The 22,781-nt window shown below is 32.2% G+C and overlaps 1 protein-coding gene across 4 annotated transcripts in view; it reads left to right on the forward strand.

Annotated features, from left to right (window-relative positions):
• Nucleotides 1-22,781, forward strand: part of LOC143232231 (uncharacterized) — a 52,868-nt gene that overhangs the window by 18,478 nt on the left and 11,609 nt on the right. For all 4 annotated transcript variants that reach the window (XR_013017453.1, XR_013017454.1, XM_076467391.1 and 1 more), the window contains exon 3: nucleotides 20,407-20,721. Coding sequence is in view for 2 of the 4 variants with exons in the window: in XM_076467391.1 (XP_076323506.1) it covers nucleotides 20,407-20,721 (315 nt within the window). In the remaining 2 variants the exon portion in view is untranslated. The remainder of the gene's footprint in view (nucleotides 1-20,406; nucleotides 20,722-22,781) is intronic.

A 22,781-nucleotide genomic window follows, 5' to 3' on the forward strand; every position in this document is an offset into this window, starting at 1 on the left:
GAATAGAATTGTTGTGTTTCCAGTTTGTAAAAGTTGTGACGTATTTCTACACCCAGTGTTCTGTATGTGGTAAGATTTCATTGCAATTCGTTTAGAATCAAAGGTGAGTGCAACAAATATTGAATGTGTCGCCAATGTTCGCATTTGCGGTGGCACGCTAGTGCATTGGCATGTGCGAACTATTTGTATAAAGTGTTATTAATATCTTCTAGTCACGAACCAAATTGCTTGGCATTTCGTTTTCAGCCCTATACAGTATAGTAAAGTTTTCAACTGAAAGTGCAACATAACATTCCATCTATACATAAAATGCGACATAACATTCAATCTATACACGATTATTAACATTAGAAGATGTTTTCAGTCTTATTCACAGTGGTGACTCCACCACATCTATTCACAGAGTATAAAAACATGAAAATGAAAACATCAAACATAATCAATTATCTATGGATGTCATATTTTACATATGTATTAATAGTTTATTTTTAAAACTGATATGGGGCCGGTTACGACCAAACTGTTAGTATGTCCTGACTATGAATATCAGGAATCGTGCTTCACACCCTATTTTCGCAAAAAAAAACTTGCTCTACATTTAAAAAAGTTCGTGAGTGCACTGCGATTATTTGTTTGTTGGTTGGTAAGCATAAACTTACACCGTAGGTTTTCTGCTCGCTGGGGGTATCCAAACCCGATTTTAACATTATAAGCAATTAGAGTTAGGGCTGAGCCATCTGGTGCGCTGCAGCTTACTTTGTTTGTCTAGATTGAACGATGGATATTTTACCCTAAAGCTGCACATTAGGTTATCTGCACCTTCTCCATCATGGAGAGTTGAACCCAGGATCTTAAAGTGCTAATTATTGAACCTGCTGATGAATCACTCAGGAGCTAGGGCTGTAACATTGACAATCAAATCCCACTGCGTTGTGAAACAAAATTAGCCTAAAGGACAGTTTTGCGCAGATAACCCTTGAGTAACATTCGTGGAATACATGAAAACAATCAAACGCTTTTCATCTTTTTGCATTTTCATTCTTCCCAAAATAAAATGGACGTTACATTTGTGTGAAATCTTCACAAATAAATAAACTTCTTACAAGATGCATATAATTTATGCCTATTTATGCTTAGAAAAGTTCTTTTTTCAAATAGTAGGTAGATACGTAACACTATGTATAACATTCTAATATAAAATTTAGGGCTACTAAGTCGAATAATAACAGAATTACTGGGTGCAAGTTTCGACAGTATCGCGAATGTTTCTCATCCCAGCTTCTGTTTATAAAATGTATGATTTATAACACTTTTAAAATTGTTTAGATGTATGCAAATATCTTTCAACGCCATTAAAAAATTCTCTTTAAGAAGTTTAAAGCTCAAGATAGAAGAAGAAATAACGGTGTCTATCTATGCAGTTCCCTACCAAGACTGTTCAAAAGTTTGCATCTGGGGATCGGCTAGAAAGATAAACACAAGACTTGAAGATCATAAAAAACATGATTAAGATGATCAAATAAATAATGCTATTCTTCTACCTACGAGGAATATGGATCATAAAATCAACTGGAAATCGGTTAAAATAATACATAAAACAAGAAATTATATTAAAGAAAGACATGTGTAAATTTCACCAATTCAAACACTTCTGACGTCATTAGTCCCGAAGCAAATTGAAACATCTCTTATAAAATAAGCTGCTTTTATATCTATTTTTAATAAACAAAAGTCAAACTGAATAAACATGATAAGATCAAAATTTGTATCCATATAGACTTGTTTTCATTCCGTAATAGAGGATATTGTGTATTTACTTACTATTAGAATGATGTCAACGAAGTACCAAAAATATATTAAGAATATTTACAAGAACCTTTATATATCTAGTTTGTTTGTTTTTAATTTACAGAAACTACAAATAATTTATTCGCACTTTTAAATACGAAAAAAAAATACATCAACTGTTTCTGATAAAATGTTAAACAAATGAAAAAAGAATCGTCCCTAAGCCCTTACTACTGAAAATATATATATGAAGAATCCCGAACCAAAGTATGGTAACCTGAGAAAATCAATTTTATATCAAAGGGTCTAAAAGAATAAAATAAGAAATTAATTAAACTATTTTTAATTGTGGAAAAGCTACATGCAAGCATGAAGCATATTCTTTTATAGCCAAAAAAACAAAGTTATTGGTTTGGTTTGTTTTGAAATTCGCGCAAAGCTACTCGAGGGGTATCTACGCTAGCCGTCCCTAATTTAGCAGTGTAAGACTAGAGGAAAGGCAGCTAGTCATCACCACCCTCACCAACTCTTGGGCTACTCTTTTACTAAAGAATAGTGGTACTGACTACCACATTATAACCTTCCCACGGCTGAAAGGGCGAACATACTTGGTGAGACGGGGATCCGAACCCGCAACCCTCATATTATGCAAAAAGTTATTCAGCTATTATACAGAAAGGAACGTATGAAAGCACAAGACCCAAAAATCACTTTGATAAACTGTTTAAAAGAGCATATGGTGTAAAACTTGTAAGAGTTCATAAGAATATAGTAAACTTGCCATTTTACAGGTTGACAGGTCTAGAAAAAATTAGGTTACTACGATCTCTCATTTTCTTTCAGAAACGTTGGCCTCGACCTTAACTTGATATATAATGTTGTTAAATAAGTTAAGATAGCAATGCTCGATTTTAAATGGATGTTTTGTCATTTGACTCTCATATGATGATAATAAAACATAAAGGAAAGTTAAAAATAATAAATATATTATAATAACTAAAGCTGACTAAGGAAATCAAGCTCTCGTCTTGATTAAACCTTCTTAGATTAAAGAATTTACTGCAAAATGAAAATACGTTTGTTTGTTTGTTTTTTTGAATTTCGAGCAAAACTACACGAGGGCTGTCTGCGCAGGCCGTCCCTAAGATAGTAGTGTAAGATTAGAGGGAAGGCAGCTGGTTGTCACCACCAACCGCCAACTATTGGGATATTTTTTTACCAACGATAGTGGGATTGATAGTCTCTTAATAACGCCCGCAGGGCTGAAAGAGTGAGCATGTTTGGTGTACTAAAATACGTACAAAAAACTCAAGGCAAAAGAACATAATATATCTACTTACAATGGAAAATGATACAAACAAGTATATGGAATGGATATGGACACATTTATCCTCAGTTATATGTAGTTCCTTAATACAACCTTTTGAAGTTACTTATGCCATACAGTGAACCTTAATATAAAGGAAATCCCACGTTTTCGATATGTTGGTGACATAGTTTCTGTTTGGCTACCCAATAAAATTTATTTTAAAACTCTTTACTCGAATATTAACAAGGTTTAGAGTACTGTTAAGTTTATAGTGGAATGAAACTAGACATTCTTGTAATTATAGCAGAAACAAGGCCCATTCTTTCTATCTATAGCAAACATTAACCCCTTTTTTTTCGTTACAACACAAAACGGTTAAGATATCGGTTAGAACTTCAATGTTTTCAATATATTATACCTCTAATGAAGAAATCAAATATATTTATGTGACTTTCAAAAAGTTGTAGTATCATAGAGACTTTAATAAAAATGCTCGTAAAAAGACAATGAAGACATATTTCTTAGAAATAGCTGCTAGCAACAACCATAATCCATACAAAAAAATAAAAAGATACTTATCAACTACAGTTCTAGTATTGCGGTTTTAGAGAAACGTCTGAAAAATAGCTCAAAGATGTTTATAAGTATCCTTATATTAATAAAAAAAAATTGCCCCTATATAAGTGAACTCAACATAAAGAATACTCTACCAGGTCTGCAAAAATTTGATCTTGGTCAAAGGGGAAAGATGTAGATAGAAAAATAATGTTAGAACTGCCAAACAAATGACACTATTTTCTTGCAGATGAGAAATCTGGATAACAAAATCAACCAGAATAATGCATAAAAAATTAACTTATGTTAAACATAAGTATTATGGAAAGTTCACTAATACAATGGTTGACAAGCTTTAACACGTATGAAGATCATTTTGAACTGAACTCATTATCGAGGTTACTTGCCCTGAAGAAGCTTAGAAGTTTCATTATGTAATGAAATGTGTGTAACAAGAAGAAAGTTAATGATCTCTGACCACCCAAGGTTTAATAATCATTTAAACCTAACCAACTACTACGGAAAAATTTATTTCACAACCAAAAGCTGGGTTGAAGAGGACAAGTAAAAGTAAAAGTGTCAAACCTTTGTACCATCAAAATATGTAATTTGTTCGTACTAGCAGATCTAATTTTTTTAAAATTAACTTTGAGTAAAATAAATCTATGACTGCGAAGGGGCACAGCGCCGTATTTTAAATAATTTAAATATAGAAATCTACAAGTCACATAATAACCACGGCCGATGTAAAGTCAAGGGGGAATGGAAAGTATACTTAACTACCTCTTGTACTTTATGGGATTGGAAAATAAAGAAACATGGATCAACTCGAGAAACTAGAACAATCCATAAAGAGACTTAGAACAAGTCATATTACAACCATAGGAAACAAATTTCTGTGTCTAGTAACAGGTGAAGATAAGCGAACAATAACATCATGTGTTTTAGGCAACAGTATGCAACATAATCAAGAAGGACCTCTGTCTAATAAGTGACATAAGTCAGGTGTTCACATGTTGCTTTTAATGCGTGTCTATTGAACCACTACATACTTCAAACAGCTGTAGAATGATGTAAATTCTATTCATGTTACTCCATATGAAAATATACCGGGTAAGTTATTGGCTGTAACTCCTAAGGATTTCCATACGATCGAACTTTGGAATCTGGCATTCGGAAACCAAAGTCTTCATACACTAAATGAATTATGGAAAGCCAAGAGGGAAGTGTGGTGTATTTTGCCCTAAAGTCTTTTCTAATGGAAAATATGCTGAAGAGCTGTTATTAAGATATACTGCCATCAGATAGAGTACGACAGATCATGGCGACATGGTGAGAGTTTGAAATTGTTTTACTACAATGTACTCACCCTATGTATTGGTTTCTTTGAGGCCGTGAGCTGCAAAATTTGAGGGGCAACAGTTTAACTTAAGAATTTGAGAATTATATTTCCCACAAAGTTGACACCTTTTAAATCTTTAAGATGTATAATTTGCTATTTTAACTTAACTATTTGACATAAATAATAAATATTTAAAACAATTAACAGCATAGTCTTTACAGGCACGCTACATAATTATATTACCTTTTAATCCATATTGAATAAGGACTGGGCATGATCTAGTTGTTAGCATACCGGGCTGTAGCTTAGAAAATACATAGCTTAAGCGTGCTCTACACTTCCAGATGAGACCTCAATATAAAAGTGTGAGTTAATCCTTTTACACAGTTAAGGGTAGCCATGCAGGCGGTTGTTGTTGCTAACTGGCTGCATTTCCTTTTGGCAGTAGTCCTAAGCTAATAAAATTATCTTTCAAACTTTTGATTTCTTACAGACTCCTTACCCAACAATGCATAAGGTGTTTATTAGGTTGAAAATATCAAATACTTATTGAATAGGCTTGTTTGTTTGGAATTAAGCACAAACCTACACAATGGGCTATCTGTGCTCTGCTCACCACGGTTATCGAAATTTGGTTTCTAGCGGCGTGAGTTCGCAGATATATAGCCGTTCCACTGGAGGGAGGAGAGCTTTTGAATAGGAAAAAACCAAATAAATGAATGAATTTCCTTTGACTATATCTTCCGGAACACCCATAATATTAATTGAGAGTAACAGTAACACCTGAAAAATTCGAAAATTTTATACAAATTTCTTCTTTTCTGCGCAATTATTCTTATGTTTATTTTTATTTTACTCCGGTTATAATTGCAATATCTATATCAATCATCATTCTCATAAAAAACATTTAGTTTTTAGTTTTTTTTATGAAACTTTTGCACTATCTTTTGCTCATTTATTCTTAAGTTAATGCAATAGAAAAACAATTTTATTTTGTCTTTCTATAAATCAATGCCTTTAATATATTTATTCCCTGAATATGACCTGATTTATTGAACGCATCAGGATAATTGATAATTCATCTTTCCTGTAGCTATTTTAAGATGTTTCTTTCCATTCTTCTCGATCCTGGATTTCCTGAAAATCTAGTTGTTAATTGTTTGGTCCATTTATAGATCTTGACCTTGCACTACGTTAAGGTGGTACAGCGGTATATACAAGCAAGGTCTTTCAACGATAGAATCCGGAATTCGGTTTCCCCCTGTGTACAACGCAGATAGCTCAATGTTGCTTTGCTCTAAAACAACCAAACAAATATCTGCGCTATTTATTGAAAATTCATATTATATGGAAGATGATAAACATTTTGGTTATCTGAAGTGCCAAAATTTTTTTTTTATCCTTAATATTTATGAACTTTATACTATTTTTACTAATAACACTTTGATTCTAATTTTATTCAAATGCTTATAATTCTTTATGCGATTTAATTCATTGTGATCACGAAGGTTTAAATTCTGAAAACTTTCTTGAGGATGACAATTTACTAATTCTCTTTCAAGGCGACTTCAGTGTCACTAAACTTTCAATCAACAAATTAAAATGGTAATAATTATAGCCATCTTTAATGGTGATAATATTTCTAACCGCACTACTATAATTTTTTAACACATATTAACTTTATTATTATTCTTTACCTCGTAATATATAAGTTCTACTATTTATTAGTGCATTATTTTCATATTGTCATTCCTGAAATTAATTATATGGTTTTCTTTGATGAATTTCTTGTTGAAGACATAATAATGCTTATTGTGCATACTAAACAATCTGTGTTTTTGAAGAAATAGTTTCTTGTTGAGATGTTTAGTTTATCCCAGTGGTTGCTATTCATCCTCCAGGCTATTATTGCTTTATAAACACCGTATATAAACAGCCTTGAACTTTCATAATCTTACATATGTAGGAATGAATATGTCAAGATACACAAAAAGGTTTGTTTGCAAAAGCTTTGTCTTCAAGTTTATATAATATGCTTGTGTGCATTTTTTTTGTGTTTAAATTTCTTCTCAGTGCTGTTTAGAAGTGTAAATACAAGTTTTTGTTTCACATGAAGCATGTGATAATTTATATAATTTATACCCAAGAGGTGCAACACTGCTCTCTTAAAATGACTATATTTTTATTACTTTTGAAAAACCTTGCTGATGACTTAATGGTCTTACAGTGTGAATGTCCTTTTAATCACGTAGTTCCATGATGCTCGTATCTACTACGACATTCCTTGTATAATTGATTCTGTTTTTTATCTAACGCTAGTCTATACATTTAACATGTTTTTATTATTATTATTCAATTTACAGTTGGTAGTTATATAATAAATATATAACAGTAGATTTAGAAATAGGCTAATATTGTTACAACCGCTACGATTAGTGGTTAATTTAGTTATTCGCCACCCACTTAACTTTCCTATTTGCCAAGGATAAAGATCCACGAACTGTCTTGTTTGTCTTCACAAACTGTTTTCATTTCTTTATCTGGCGCGGCATGGCCAGGTGGGTTAAGGCGTTCGACTCCCGGTCGCACCAAACATGCTCCTCCTTTTAGCCGTGGGGGCGTTATAACGTGATGGTCAATCCCACTATTAATTGGTAAAAGAGTAGCACAAGAGTTAGCGGTGGGTGGTGATGACTAGCTGCCTTCCCTCTAGTCTTACACTGCTAAATTAGGGACGGCTAGCGCAGATAGCCCTCGTTTAGTTTTGCGCGAAATTCTAAAATAAACAAACATTTCTTGATAAATAAATACTTAATCGTAGTCATTTTCTTAAATATAGAAACCACTTGATACACTGTAGTTTGAGGACATGTTAATGAAGATTTACTGTATAAGCAATTTCAGTTATATCTTATGCTGGTTTAATTTCTTCTAGATTAAATTCGCTGTGCAAGACTCAGTATTCATCAGCTAAAAATGTTCTATGAGGCGCTACAACTGGGCCCATACGCTATTCAGTATCACTTTTGTGGTATTTTTCGATAGTAACATCGTCATCTGGTATTAAGTAAGCGAAGTCAGTATAATTACTTCTTCTTTTCGAATGACTTCAAGAAGTCTAAAGAAGTGAACCTTTGATTAGTGATTTTATTGCGCCTCACACAAACGTAGCAACTTCATCTACACGGACCACAAATTGTACGTTAATGGGACTTATTTTACAGTCACTCATCTGATAACTGATGATATTTATGAATATTTCCAACTTGAAATTATCTTTAAAAGTCTCCTGATCTGGTGCTTTCATTGTACTTGTTTTGTTGATGACTTAAAAACTTAATCCTTTTGGATGCAGTCCTGTCTTCTCTTATAGAGCTAGCAACTTTGTTAATTTTTCTTCACTAATCTCTTATAAATCTACATGTGCATGTTATATTCTACAGCCTCTAATGCTATTTTACATATTCCTAACAGTACATAATTTCTTGCCTTTAAAGAAGTTTGGGATCAGGTACCATGAAACGTGTACCAGTTAACACCCTATAGATAGCGTATGAATAATCCTTTATGAAAACGTGTACTAGTTGACACCCTATAGATAGTGTCTGGAAAATCCTTTATGAAAGCGCGTACCAGTTAACACCCTATAGATAGTGTCTGGAAAATCCCTTATGAAAACGTGTACCAGTTAACACCTCATAGATAGTGCCTGGAAAATCCCTTATGAAAACGTGTACCAGTTAACACCTCATAGATAGTGTCTGGAAAATCCTTTATGAAAACGTGTACCAATTAACACCCTATAGACAGTGTGTGGAAAATCCTTAATGATTTTCATCATGACATTCTACTAGGTGTTCTTTTTTAGGTTTTTATCGATGTGTACATTTTTATGTCCAAATATAGGAGAAGCTCAACTTATACCTACTTCGCTTGGAAATTACGTTTAAGATACGTTTTTTTATGTGCTGCAAAAGTTCAGTATTTAATTCACTTGATGAAGAACAGGACACTGAACGCATGGTTCTTCTTTCTTTCACTTTACTTGGATATAGATTGCATACATTACTGTACTCTAGTTAGTGACCACACCACTTCATGATGCCAATATTCAACGTTGTTGAACTAGATACCTTTAAGTGTATTATGAAATTTTAACTAATGGATGTTCTTATCATTTTAATGGCTGAATTGCTTGTGTTTTCATTGTCTGCTTAATGAAGCACATTTCAAACTATTTATCTTCATAATCACACTAAAATATTTTCTGCTGAGTAACCAACTTTAAAACATTAATTTCCAATGTAAATATAAGATGTAATTTTACTTTTAGTATCTATAATAATTTGATCTTTCAGCAAATGATGTGATAGTTTATTCAATAAATGTTCTTGGAGCAAATTTGGTCTTATTTCAAATTAATTTTAGCTCATTGGTAAACCTCCTCGTAAGGAAGAAGATTAACTTTAAACATTGTGCTTTCTGGCAAAAGAGTTTCTTTCAATTTATAGTAGTTTTCACTTCCTTTCCTGTCTGTGGAAATAGAAGACTAAATTCTATATTTAAAATTAAAAACTGCTTTTCCTATCCCGTAGACGTCGAAGCGTCAATCCAGATTCTATCAATCAGTCATCTGATTTTAGTGTTTAAACTATTCATCTATTAGCTACTATGTTCCTGATGCTAGTCTGAATTTCAAACGTCTGTAAATATTAATGGATATTGACCCCCCTTGTTAGTTTTATATGTTCTATGTGGCACTACATTTTATAGAAAACGTAGACCTAGTATACCATTTCTAAACTTTTCTTGCAGATGGTTTGCTTTAATCGCCTAATGTTTCTTTATGATTTACGTGTCTTGGCATTTCTCGGTGAAGACAATAATTACCATGATGAGAATTTAACAGTGTATTCTTATTTTCTAATTTTGTATTCTCCTTTTCTGTAAGATTAAAAGTGACCTATATCTGGGACTTTCTGACCATATTTCAGCTATAAATTAGCCAAGCAAATTGATATACACGTACATAGAAAAAGGAAAAAAGAAGAAACAGCTCCGTTTTGCTCACTTGAGTCAATTAATTAATATTTTATTTTATTTTTAAATATTAATTATGCAAGTAGTAGAATTAAGTTCATAGTTATGGTTGTTTTACAATAATTAAGCGCATGGTTCTTAATGCCAAAAAATGTTGGGGATATTAAATCATATAATTATTTGGTAAGTTGAAGGCACATAATAATATATCCAATGTAACTAGCCGCCAAGTCGCTGAGCGATACGTCTGAAGGAGGTTCGATACTCAGAATGGTTTGTTTTTGAATTTCGAGCAAAGCTACATGAAGGCTATCTGCGCTAGCCATCTCTAATTTAGTAATGTAAGGCTATAAGAAAGGCAGCTAGTCATCACCATCCGCCGCCACTTTTTGGGCTACTCTTTTGCTAACGAATAGTGGGATTGATAGTCACATTTTAAAGCTCCCACGGCGTCCTCTTTAAAACGTTTGGCTGCTTGGGAATGCTTTTACTATATATAGATATGAATAATATTGACTATAATGCATTTTGAGAAAACTCTACCTTTAAAGTAAATTTGGTGTTTTCTAATTTTTCATTCAAAACTCGTATATACTGATTATTTACAAGGCTCGATACACTGGTATTTTCAGCATAGGCCTGACATGGCCAGGTAGTTAGAGCGCTTAACTCGTAATCTGAAGATTTCGGGTTTGAATCCCCATCACATCAAACGTGCTCGCCTTTTCAGCCGTAGAGGCGTTATAATATTACAGTCGATTTCACTATTAATTGGTAAAACAGTAGCCCAAAGGATGGCAGCGGGTGGTGATGATAAGTTGCCTTTCCTCTAGTCTTAGACTTATAATTTGGGAAGGCTACATTAGATAGCCTTAATGTAGCTTTGCGCGAAGTTCAAGTCAAACAAATAAACAAATTTCAGTAGGTTTCTTTCGAAACAAATTATTATAAATAGTTTTTTTTTAATTATCCTTTTTTTCTTAGAAATAAAGGATCACAAAAGAGAAGTTATGTCCAGCTATGTACTCAATATTAGTACGTTTGTGATTAAGATATTTTAAAGTACGTTTGATACTTTCGTCTTTATAGATGTTGAAATTATCATCCATATATCTTCTGTAACATATTGGTATAATAGATAAAGAACAGACAGCAGTTGTAGAACAAGTTTGATAGTGAGTTGATTACGTAAAAAGTTTATCTTCTTGGTCGTACGAATTATAATGAACTTGGTAATCGATTTATTTGGTGGTAAAATTGATGATTCTGTAATTTTGACATGAAGTTCTGTGCGTGGGTACAAAGTCTCATATATCTAAATTTGGTTTTGAAAAATTCCTTATTAATACAAGCTTAGTGAACCTTATAAGCTAATTTCAGATCTTGTATTTCTCTAGAACCTTATAACTGCCTTTGCTCGTATCATTCATTACTATTTAATGGTTCAGGAATATTACCAGAAAACCATATATATATCTGAAAATATCTAAATATCATGTATCTGAATCTGATTTTGAGAGATTCTATACTAAAACAAGCTTAGTGAACCTTATTAGCAAATTTCAGATTTCGTATTTTATGAAAACCTTAAAACTATCTTTGATCTATCATTCATTACTATTTAATGGCTCGTCATTCAATTTATAATCCGACAAGTAAAATATTACATCATCAGGATTTTGAGAATTCCCATTTAGATTTTTTTATCTTATAATATTTTTATTATTAATTATCTGGAGTACCCGTCTCCTGGATCGAAGTTATGTAGATTCATGATTAATGAAAGGTTATATTATGACATAAAAAGCTGCTTGCTTTATATGTAATTGTAAAATAACCAATAAAACCTGTAAGCTTAGAAGTATCTCTGCAACGACCCAACAAACTTCTATGCCAAATTTGGTGAAAATCCATTAAAAGGGATAAATTTTTGGTAAAAATAAAATGCAAAAATGTCAAAACGCTCATAAAAACTGCAAAACGATAAATGAAGAACTGAAAATTTATATATATATATATATATGTATATCCATGAAGTCAATGAATTTTTAAACTAAATTTGGTGAATATACGCCTACAGTAGGTAATGGTAAAAAATGTATATATGTCTATAAAAACCTTGAAACCCAAATGGAAAAACTAAAAATTTGTATACATCTTCACATGAACCAAATTAACCTCCATTTCAATTCTGGTGAAAATCAGTTACACTCTACAAAGTAGTTACATGGACGTACAACAGACATTAATATATCTATATTCATATATATTAAGTGAATATAATCTGGCATTTTAACTTTTTATTTGTACAATGAAAAACTGCTGTTTTCCTAAGACTTATAGGGAGGATTAGTTATTAGACCGATTCTGCTTAATATTTCTGTACATAACCATGAAATTCTTGATTTTTATTAAGATTTTAGAGCCATTAAACATTAGAGAATATACATTCAAAGCTAACTTTGAGGTTTTTTAAGAAATGCATCACTTGATTTCTGACAGTAAGGTTCACTGTGTTAATTGTAATATAGAATTTTTCTACACCAACTTTCTCTTAGATGAAACTCTAAACTTATATAGAAAACAGTTACAAAAAGTTTTAGAAACCCATGAATTTTACCAAAAATATATGTTTTGGCAAATAACGTTGATGCACAGATAGATGGTTTACCTACAGAATTAAGTATAGCTAGCTAGATTAAATTTTTGTTTTTTTATCTAAACCAATATATTAGAAAAGGTATTTGAGTAATACTCCTAAACCTTTAAAAAAGCTAAACATATGGATGGTTTTAACTATCTTAATAACAAACACACCAATAATAAATTTAAAGCTGCATATACATTTTCTTTCTTTCATACCTTAATTCATTACCATAATTCTAAACTTAAATATGTGATATTTCATCAAATAAACCTTCAGACGTTTATATTTAAATTTTAGTTTTATATGAGTTTCTCTTAAATAAACCTCACAATAATGCTGATCTATTAATTCTAAAGAAAATACCAAAAAACCGCATTTCTACTTTACTTTTGTATAAAGAACTAAGAAACATCAAGAGGTGTTAAAAAGAAAATATTGCATGTTGATAAGTAAGACATTTTATTCCAGTGAAAGGGGCCCGGCATGGCCAGGTGCTTAAGGCATTCGACTCGTAATCTAAGGGTCTTTGTTACATCAAACACACTCGCAATTTCAACCGTGGAAGCGTTACAATGTTACGGTCAATACCACTAGTCGTTGGTAAAAGAGTACCTCAAGAGTTGACGGTGGGTGATGGTGACTAGCTGCCTTCCCTTTACTCTTCCACTACTAAATTAGGGCCGGCTAGCGCAGATAGTCCTCGTATAGCTTTGCGCGAAATTCAAAAACAAACAAACAAACCAGCCAAACGTTGATGGACCACTAGAGAATAAAGAAACGTGAAAATGGTTCACCAGCAGACGTTGTAAGCTATTGTACTCATGATTATTTAAATGATATAAACGTTCTAAAAAGCAATCAAACTGGAATATTCTCAAAATGAAAAACATCCATTTATATTATCATATACAAAGACTAATTTTAATAAAAACTGCAACTACACAAATCGTGCATTTGATCTTCCCTATGACTTTCACGAATGTGTAATTTTTTAAACCTCGATGCGGTCTGCAACGTTTCTTATACAAGATCTAACAACACTATTAAAAGCTTCGAATATTGTCTATGAGTGCGCATGTTCTAAATGTCTCTAGGTTACATGAAACTAACCAATCCAAACTTTGAATTCACATATGGGAAGATGCAAATTTAATATAAACGAAATTTTCAAGTACTGGGAACCATTAGTTAACTGCAAGAATATCCATATCAAATAGGCTTTTCCTGAACTGCCTGTCACTCATGATAAATACAAATCACCTTTAACTGTAAACTTTTCATTGAAAATATTTATCAACTCTTAGTTGAAGTTATTGCATCGTGGTATGGGAACTAACAGTTAGTTTAAAATTCATTTATCTTAAATACAAAAAGAAAAGCATGTCCTAGTAACGATCTGGGCGCATATATATTACACCACAAATGTCTGTCTAGAATAATAGATATTGTCTGACAAGCCACATTCAGTTGTTTATTGTTGTGTTTTTTGCGCTTATGGTTATATTAAAATAAGAAGTACAATCACATGAGGCTCTTGATGTTGTATAATTATGGTAGTTCAACCTTTTGGAAGAAAATTAATGATACAGGAAACGTTTTTGAGCAATTAGTTTCAACCGTGTTCCCCAAAAAAAAAGCTTTGTTTTCAGTCTCATGGACAACACTCATTTAAGAATAAAAGATAATAATTCATGACGCTGATTGCATAAAAAATTCTTTTAAGTGTATGAAAGGGACTTTTACCAGCACAATCACCAAGATTCGATTTAATTAAACCTGTTTTGGAATAATATATACACAGAATATACTCGACTCGTTCTACTTTAACATCTGTAAACCTGATACAAACCACTATTGAGAATAAACGCTTCACAATCGAGCAAGAAGCGTTCTTTCTTCATGTTGTTACAGCTTAAAAATGTTAATTCATGGTTCTCATGAAGTGGTCAATCGTTATACTACCATACTATCATATATTATTGCACAGCTGACCTGCTTATATTTTATTTAGAGCATTAAATTTTCACCAACATTACTTACCACGTCATAGGCCTTTAAAAATGTCAAATAACCCGCATAGCAATGTAACACTAAGCTATTATATATCATATTGCTAATACTTTTGTAGTTTCTGGGTTGTTTGTGAGATAACAGAATGGAGTTCAGTTGTGAGTACCATATGGATAAATAAGGTATATTTCTCGTGAACATAAAAGTATTTACGTACTTAAAATGTTAACAATAAAACATTAATAACATTGACAACAAATAAGTCATTCTTTATTCATTATTCTCGAACAGTTTAGATATTTAGAACAATTATCACAAAAACAATAATAGATTACGCCTAATTTTACCTGGAATATTTATGGTAAAATTCTGAATGTTGTTCTCATCAAAGGTGATAACATTATTTTACAGTGTGAGGAAGAATGTAAACACGATCATCAGATCCACTTCCAAATTCAGGATACCACCAAGTTGAGCTAGGAGAGTTACAAACTTTCTAAGTAAAGAATTACAGTTTAGGTCATCTATAGTATTGACTTGAAGAATATTAAGCAATGTTCAAGGGAACTTATAAAAATATATCTGCATATCTTAAAACAATTGAATTTGGTAATGAAACACTATCACTTTCTTGACTTGGAGATTAACAACACGATACTTTAGTATTTTGAATGAAGGGTGAGAATATTAAATATAGATTGTTGACATTAAGGAATTGGTGTATAAAAAAGCCTTAAAGGCAGCAGTTATAAGGTATAAGTGAACTTTGACAATCCCAATATAGAAATGAAATTAGATACTACAACACCAAAGAGAAGATATACCTTAAAATTATGTTTAAATTTTATTTGAATAAACCAAGCGCAATCATTGATATGTATGTTGGATGTACAGTGCTACATGTGAGTTATACCTTTGTTTCTTATATTATTACAATAATTAATAAACGTTCAATTTAAACTGGAAGAAAATTCTCATCATTCATTCTTGGAAGGCAAATGAAAGTGTGGATGAGGTTTAAACAGTCTTCACACGTCCATTAAAGGAGGGATCCCTAAACTCGGCAATATAGGTCAACAAGAGGATCAGAAAAGATGTAAAACCCATTATTAAAATGACATACCCAAAGCTATCATAAAGAAAAAAGTAGCAGAAACGATACTGTACAGGTTGAAGACACGTAGTACAATTTAGAGAACAATAGGTGAGCTATTCCGTTTATATGTATGTTAAACGTGAGCTCATGTCAGAGAGAATATAGTCTATAAATTAATTACTAACTCAGGTCACTTAGGTTGAAATATATTCCCTGTTTACTACCCTGAAGGTGTTTTCTTACTAATCTGACACAGAAAAATTATGCAAGGAATCTTCCAAATTAGCTTTGTAAGTTATTTTTTAAAACTATAACTTCATCCAGAATGATACAGATACTCACCTGGAAGTGAACTTAAACTGTGGACTATATCAGTTACGTTAATTCATAAAAGGAGTAAAGTTTTCTACAGCCATTTTTTTAAATTCAGAATTTGGACAAGAATTTGGTGTGATTGGACATTGTAAGAATATTACATTGGTAATTTGCTGGTATAAAATATAGCGAAATATTTTAAACTTTTCTTGAAACGTAACATATTGAACAAAACAAATCGGCTTTAATGCTAAGACAGAAATTCATCTACTTCCTGAAAAGCTAGTTGTTTTGTTCAGAGCTCTAGAATCTCGTACTTATTAAAGAATAGCTATTATAATAAAGTATAAGACATTTACTCACATTAAACACATTATATCAAGTCTTTCTTCTTTGCTTTTAAACACAAATCTATAAGATGGGCTATATACGAATTTCGGATATTTTAGTCCCGAATTTTTAGTGTTATAAGCCTTCAAACTTACTGATGGATGGAATATCAAGTAAAGAACAAGAATTATATAAAGTACATACACACACACACCAATCATCTACGGTGCATCGAGTTGTTCCTCCACTGATGATTAGAGATCAGAATCCTAAAGATGAAGCAGAAAAGTATTGCAGTACTCATTCTAATAAACGAAAATAATTTAAAACACATTGATTTAAATTTCTTGACTACCCTTTCAAAACTCAGCAGAGAAACCAATAGGCAAGTTATAACATGTTGGCGAAACCGGCAGACAAGTCATAACACGTTTGAGAAGATTTACTAAAACTTTAAAAACCACCTGATAAATTAGGCTTATGAATATACTGGTGAAAGACAATTTAGGTTTGTTTATTTTGAATTTTGCGCAAACCTGCAAGAGGGCTATCTAGGCTAGCCCTCCCTAATTTAGCAGTGTAAGACAAGAGGGAAAGTAACTAGTCATCACCACCCACCGCCAACTCTTGGGCTACTCTTTTATGAATGAATAGTGAGATTGACCATTACATTTTAACAGACCCACGGCTGAAAGAACGAGCATGCTTAGTGTGACGGGGATTCTAACCCGCGACCCTCAGATTACTAGTAAAGCGCCCTAACCACCTGGCCATGCCGGGCCCCAAAAAGTCAGTAAAAACAATTTGATATTTGGAGAAATTCCAGTATATTATGCTGATACTGAAATACTAATAGTGGTTATATGGCTGTTAACTGTGATTATTAAAAAATGAAAACCTGTTATAAGAGAAAACTTCATGTGCTATAATCTCATATTAGTTAGAGGACTCAAAACACTAAAACTCAAAGATACAATCCCAAAAGTAGACATATGTGGAAAGCCGAATTTTCAGCTTTGCACTTAAATCAAAACATAATGCTGTTGATATTGTTTGTTTTGAATTTTGCGCAAAGCTACACGAGGGCTATCTGCGCTAGCCCTCCCTAATTTTGCAGTGTAAGATTAGGAGGAAGGCAGCTAGTCATCACCATTCACCGCCAACTCTAGGGCTACTCTTTTACCAACGAATAGTGGATTAACCGTCACATTATAATATCCCCAGGGCTGAAAGGGCGAGCATGTTTGGTGTGACAGGGATTCGAACCCGCGATCCTCAGATTACGAATCGAGTGCCTTAACTACCTCGCCGCTGTTGAAATGTATGGCTTTTAGGTTATCCGCGAGATGACAAACGTACAAAGATGTATTTGAAACAGATATATTATATTAACTCTCAGTATCACTCACATCATCTAAACAACTCATTTCCAATACATTTCCCCGAAGATAACAACACCAATAACAATAAAATAAAAACCACTTTATAATTGTTAATTTCATTCCTTAATTCTTTTCCTGCTGTTAACATAAACGCATACTCTGCCATCTGTGGGAATCGAAACATTGATATTCAGAATTTTAAGCTCTCGAACTCGCCGTTTTAATCAATCTTTACCAAGAACTTCACATAATACTCTATTGAGAGAAATATCAATCAGTTTAAAACTACAATCATACAGTACTTTACTCTTTTCTTTCTACATTACACGAGTTTTATGTTTTGTTATTTTCTTTTACATTCTAACAACACATTTTTCTTTAACAAAAGTTAATAGTTTTAAACTTTTTTTCGATAGTATATCTCTTATATCTGGGTGATTCCTTTGATGTGTCAGTAGTAAGTTCGTTGACTTACAAAGATAAAATCCAGGGAGCGATTCCTTGCGGTGGAAAGTGCAAAAATGAGTCATTGTACACCTTTGCAGTAAAATAAAATTATCTTGAAGAGCTTCGAAAACTCGGATTGTAAGTTTTGAAACCTCATTTATCTTTTCAGTGAGTTGTATCAATATATTTTAGTTACATATGGATAATTTTAGTGTTTAAACACTCCAAAACTTGTAACGTTTAGCATAAAAATTCGACAAATAAATAAGAAATAAAGAGGTAAATGTGGACTAGAAACAGCGGCATCAGTTACAAGACCACTCAGATACAGTGTAACAATAACAACAAATCATAGAGATTTATTCATGTTAAACAGCGGTATCACTTACAGGACCATTCAAATACAGTGTAACAATAACAACAATTCATAGAGATTTATTCATGTTAAACAGCGGTATCACTTACAGGACCATTCAAATACAGTGTAACAATAACAACAATTCATAGAGATTTATTCATGTTAAATATATGATAACAAGAAATAATTGGAAGTTACTTCTTTTGAAGCACATATCTACACAACAGGCTATGGTGTTACTTTCTTTAAAGCACATATCTCCACAACAGCCTACGAAGATTACTTGTTTCCGCAGTTACTATTTTACTTTTTTGTATTCTCTAAGTCCCACTAAACTTAAGTTATAAACACGTTCCCATGCTATAACTAATTTTGCACAAATTTCTTTCTTTATAGTTCTTTAAATTAATTAACTGACACTTGGTATTTATTATTAAATTTATGGATTAGTTCATGTTTACGGTCTTGCAAAACATCTGCGGTGTGGTTACCCACAGAGGACAAATTACAGATAGCCCATAGTGTAGCTTTCACCAGGTAACCAACAACGTCCTGTTCCATCTTTAAAATCTTTATCTTGATCCTCCCCAAAAGTACCTGTCCCGTACTTTTTTCGCTAATTATTTAATTAGATTTGTTTCTGTATTACCAAACTTATTTTTAACCCAACTTATTATACTTTACAGTCTCCTGACGTGTACATTCATCTTAACTACAACTTTAAACCTGACCTACGAGAATTTCAATTTCTTCAGCTGCTTTACTTTTATATTCAATAAGCTTCATTAAACGTATTGTCTGTACTGTGCACGGTAGTATCTGCTTGTTCTTTACGGTTCTTTTTGTTAGCTGTATTTAGCACTCTTAAATTCCTCAAAACTTATTTCTTTCAAGACAACAACTGTTTTACATCGTGAAATACACATTCCAGAACCATGAAGTCTACTTTCGGAAACACGTTCTTCTGTAATAACGTAAAAAAATAAAATTCTGATTATAATATTAATTATTGTTTCAACATTTAAAGTTCAGTTCTAAACGAAAAAGGCTAAACTGTTCGTAATTTACGCATACTTTTGACAGAAACAGTTTTACCATAATTTGAGTTGCCTACGTGTACATTCTCAAACGGACCGGTATCAGCCAAGTGGCTAACGTGCAAGAGTATTGATTTACCAGTCTACCGTTCGCGTCCCGTTACTGCAGATAGAATTAAGAAAACAACGCTCGGTCCTTTCATTCGTGGGTGTGTTATAAGGGTAAAGGTCAAGCAAAAGTATCTCGAACGTTTATGGAAAGAGCTGTTCATTGGTTATCTTCCTTCTACTTTATTATTTCAAAATTGAGAACGGGTAGTGTAGTACAGATAACTTTTGGATAGCTTAGTGCGAATATCCAAAAATAAATAATTATTATACATGTTATGTTAATTTAATAACTTGTGCAGCCCAGACTAGTGTGTATAATTTCAATAGCTCAAAAGAGCTAATTGAACGTATGTATAAATATCATATTTTACTATTACAGTTTAATATTTTTGTATATTTTCGGCAGTTATGTTGGCGTCTTATTTAAATAGTTATAATAAATAGCTAGAGTTATTATTGTCATAGTTTGATATTATACGTTCACTAATTACCGTTTGTCAGTTTGTGCTCATGTCACTGTTTTATAAAATAATAATATATGGTTGTGACTTAAAACTACCATACTTATATATTACCTGTGTGCATCATGTTCATAGTCACAGTTTTCATATAATAAATTATTATTATATATATATTTAGCTCCCCCTACTGTGTTTACCCTGAATTATACGTACATATCATCCGATCACGAACAAATACGGTGCCAGGCTGAAGGTGTATTTCCACTACCTCACTTAAACTTGTACGAGGAGAAGAGTCCCTCGTCGTCTCGTCTGTTGACGTCTAGTTTGAATCACAATAAGAATCAGGACAGGACAGGTGCCTACAGCGTAGAGATTTTAAAGGATCTGACAAAGGAAGATTTGAAGGGAGATGAACCGAAGATTTATAAGTGTCTACTAAGCATACCAGAAACAGAATATAAAGCAGAGAAATCTCTAGTTTATTACCCAGGTGAGTAACGTAATGAAAATTTTACTTTAAAAACTTGTTGAAATATTTAAATAGGGATAAAAAAATAACATGTTAGAGAAAAGAGTGTGATGAGTTAAAAACTAGTAAAGTTAATAACTTTTATTGACGATTATTTGACACGAAGAATACAAAACGTGTATGAAGTGGTCTTCAAGGTTAAACAGTTCTTAGTTTTTAATTTTTCGTAATTAATATCACAATACCTCCTCGTGATGTAAATGACAATCCACAAAAGTATTTTCTGCAACTGTTGATGCTTGCTTTCTTTCTTTTCATTGTCTTTGATACCAACTTTTTAAACGTTTTTCTGAATAGATAGTACTTGGTAAAATATTATCTCTAATTCTTATCCGTTTCTATACCATGAATATAACATACATATATAATGTCGATTTATTCGTTTTGAAATTTACAATTTTCTCATTTGTATAATGATGCCTAATAGACAAAGTGTTAAGAATTACATGTTATTCAAGTATATTGTTATTATATGTATATATATTATGTAAAAGGATCTATCGTGCTCAGATTTAACTTTGCTTAGTCGTGATTATATGTTCTGAATATCATTATGTATCGCAGATGCATAGTTAAAATTTAACAACTTCATTTATTTGTATATTGTAAAATATTATTATTATTATTAATTAACAAAATTAATACTTATTAATTTCTTAACCCCAATCAGTGTGTAACTGGTATACCCTTTCATTCGAAGCTTTTCATCTTATGATACATGCTAAACTAAATAAATAATCAGAAAGTCATAATAACAAAATTTCTTTTTGATAACCTAGCAATTATATTAAATCAAAGATTTTGGTCACTCATAAAAATCAATGGGTTAAAAATCAGTATTAAGGGTCCAGACATCGCCAAATGATTAGGTCGCTCGACATGTAACCCAAGGGCCGCGGTTTCAAATCTCAATCACACCAAAGGGGTTAGCCCTTTCAACTGTGGGGACGTTATCATGTGACATTAATCCCGCTATTATTTGATAAAGAGTTGCGGTGGATAGTGATAACTAGATGCTTTTCCTCTAGTCTAACACTGCTAAAGTATCGATGACTAGCGTAGATAACCATCGTGCAGTTTTGCGCGAAATTTGATACATATAAGCAATACGCCTTATATTAAATTGAAAAATTACACACTTTATTATTATTCTAAGAAATGAAGATGATACATAAGAAATTATGTTACTCTTGGTGATAAAATACTGTTAATCTTCTTATTTTGCTTTAAATTAGTGAACTTATGCCAAAGTCAACAAGTAATTTTTTTGTTACGTTATTCTTACAAATATATCAATTCGAAAGTAAGTTCAAACTTTTGTAAACCAGTATATAAATGAAGATTATGAAAAACAAATACCAATAATACTTCGATGCAGCATTGAGAAGAATTCTTTGAAACTACAATATCATAATTTTTTCTGTTTTAATATTTTTGTTTACAAATTGTACCTACATGAAACTTGTATTGTTTATACGAAAAGTTACCTTTTAAAAATGTTTTTCTCCACTAATTATTTTAATTTAAATAATACTGTTGAGGAGTATTAAATACGCATCTTATATTTTTAAACCTGCTTTACTGAGTTAAAGTAGGGTTTACTATTCGAGAAAATACTTCTTTCTAAGATAATTTATTGAAACCTTTATAATTGGAGTTGCCATACACAAATTTTGTTCATAGTTTTTTTTTTTCTTTGAATTATACACAAAGGGCTATCTGTGCTCTATCCACCACGGATTTCAACATTTCGCGTGCCCCCCGCTAGTACAGCGGTATGTCTCCGGATTTACAACGCTAAAATCAGGGGTTCGATTCCCCTCGGTGGGCTGAGCAGATAGCCCTTTGTGGCTTTGTTATAAGAAAAACACACTTCAACATTTCGCTGTACCACTGGTGTGTGTGTGGAGAGGGGCTTGTTGGTAGTTAAACTAGTATAGGACGGCTTCGACCTCTTTTATTGTTAGCTTCTTACCAGATAGATCATGACACCGAATTAGTTTAGATAAAATAAAATAAAA

Source organism: Tachypleus tridentatus, chromosome 11 (assembly GCF_004210375.1).
Source record: "Tachypleus tridentatus isolate NWPU-2018 chromosome 11, ASM421037v1, whole genome shotgun sequence".
NCBI lineage: Eukaryota > Metazoa > Arthropoda > Merostomata > Xiphosura > Limulidae > Tachypleus > Tachypleus tridentatus.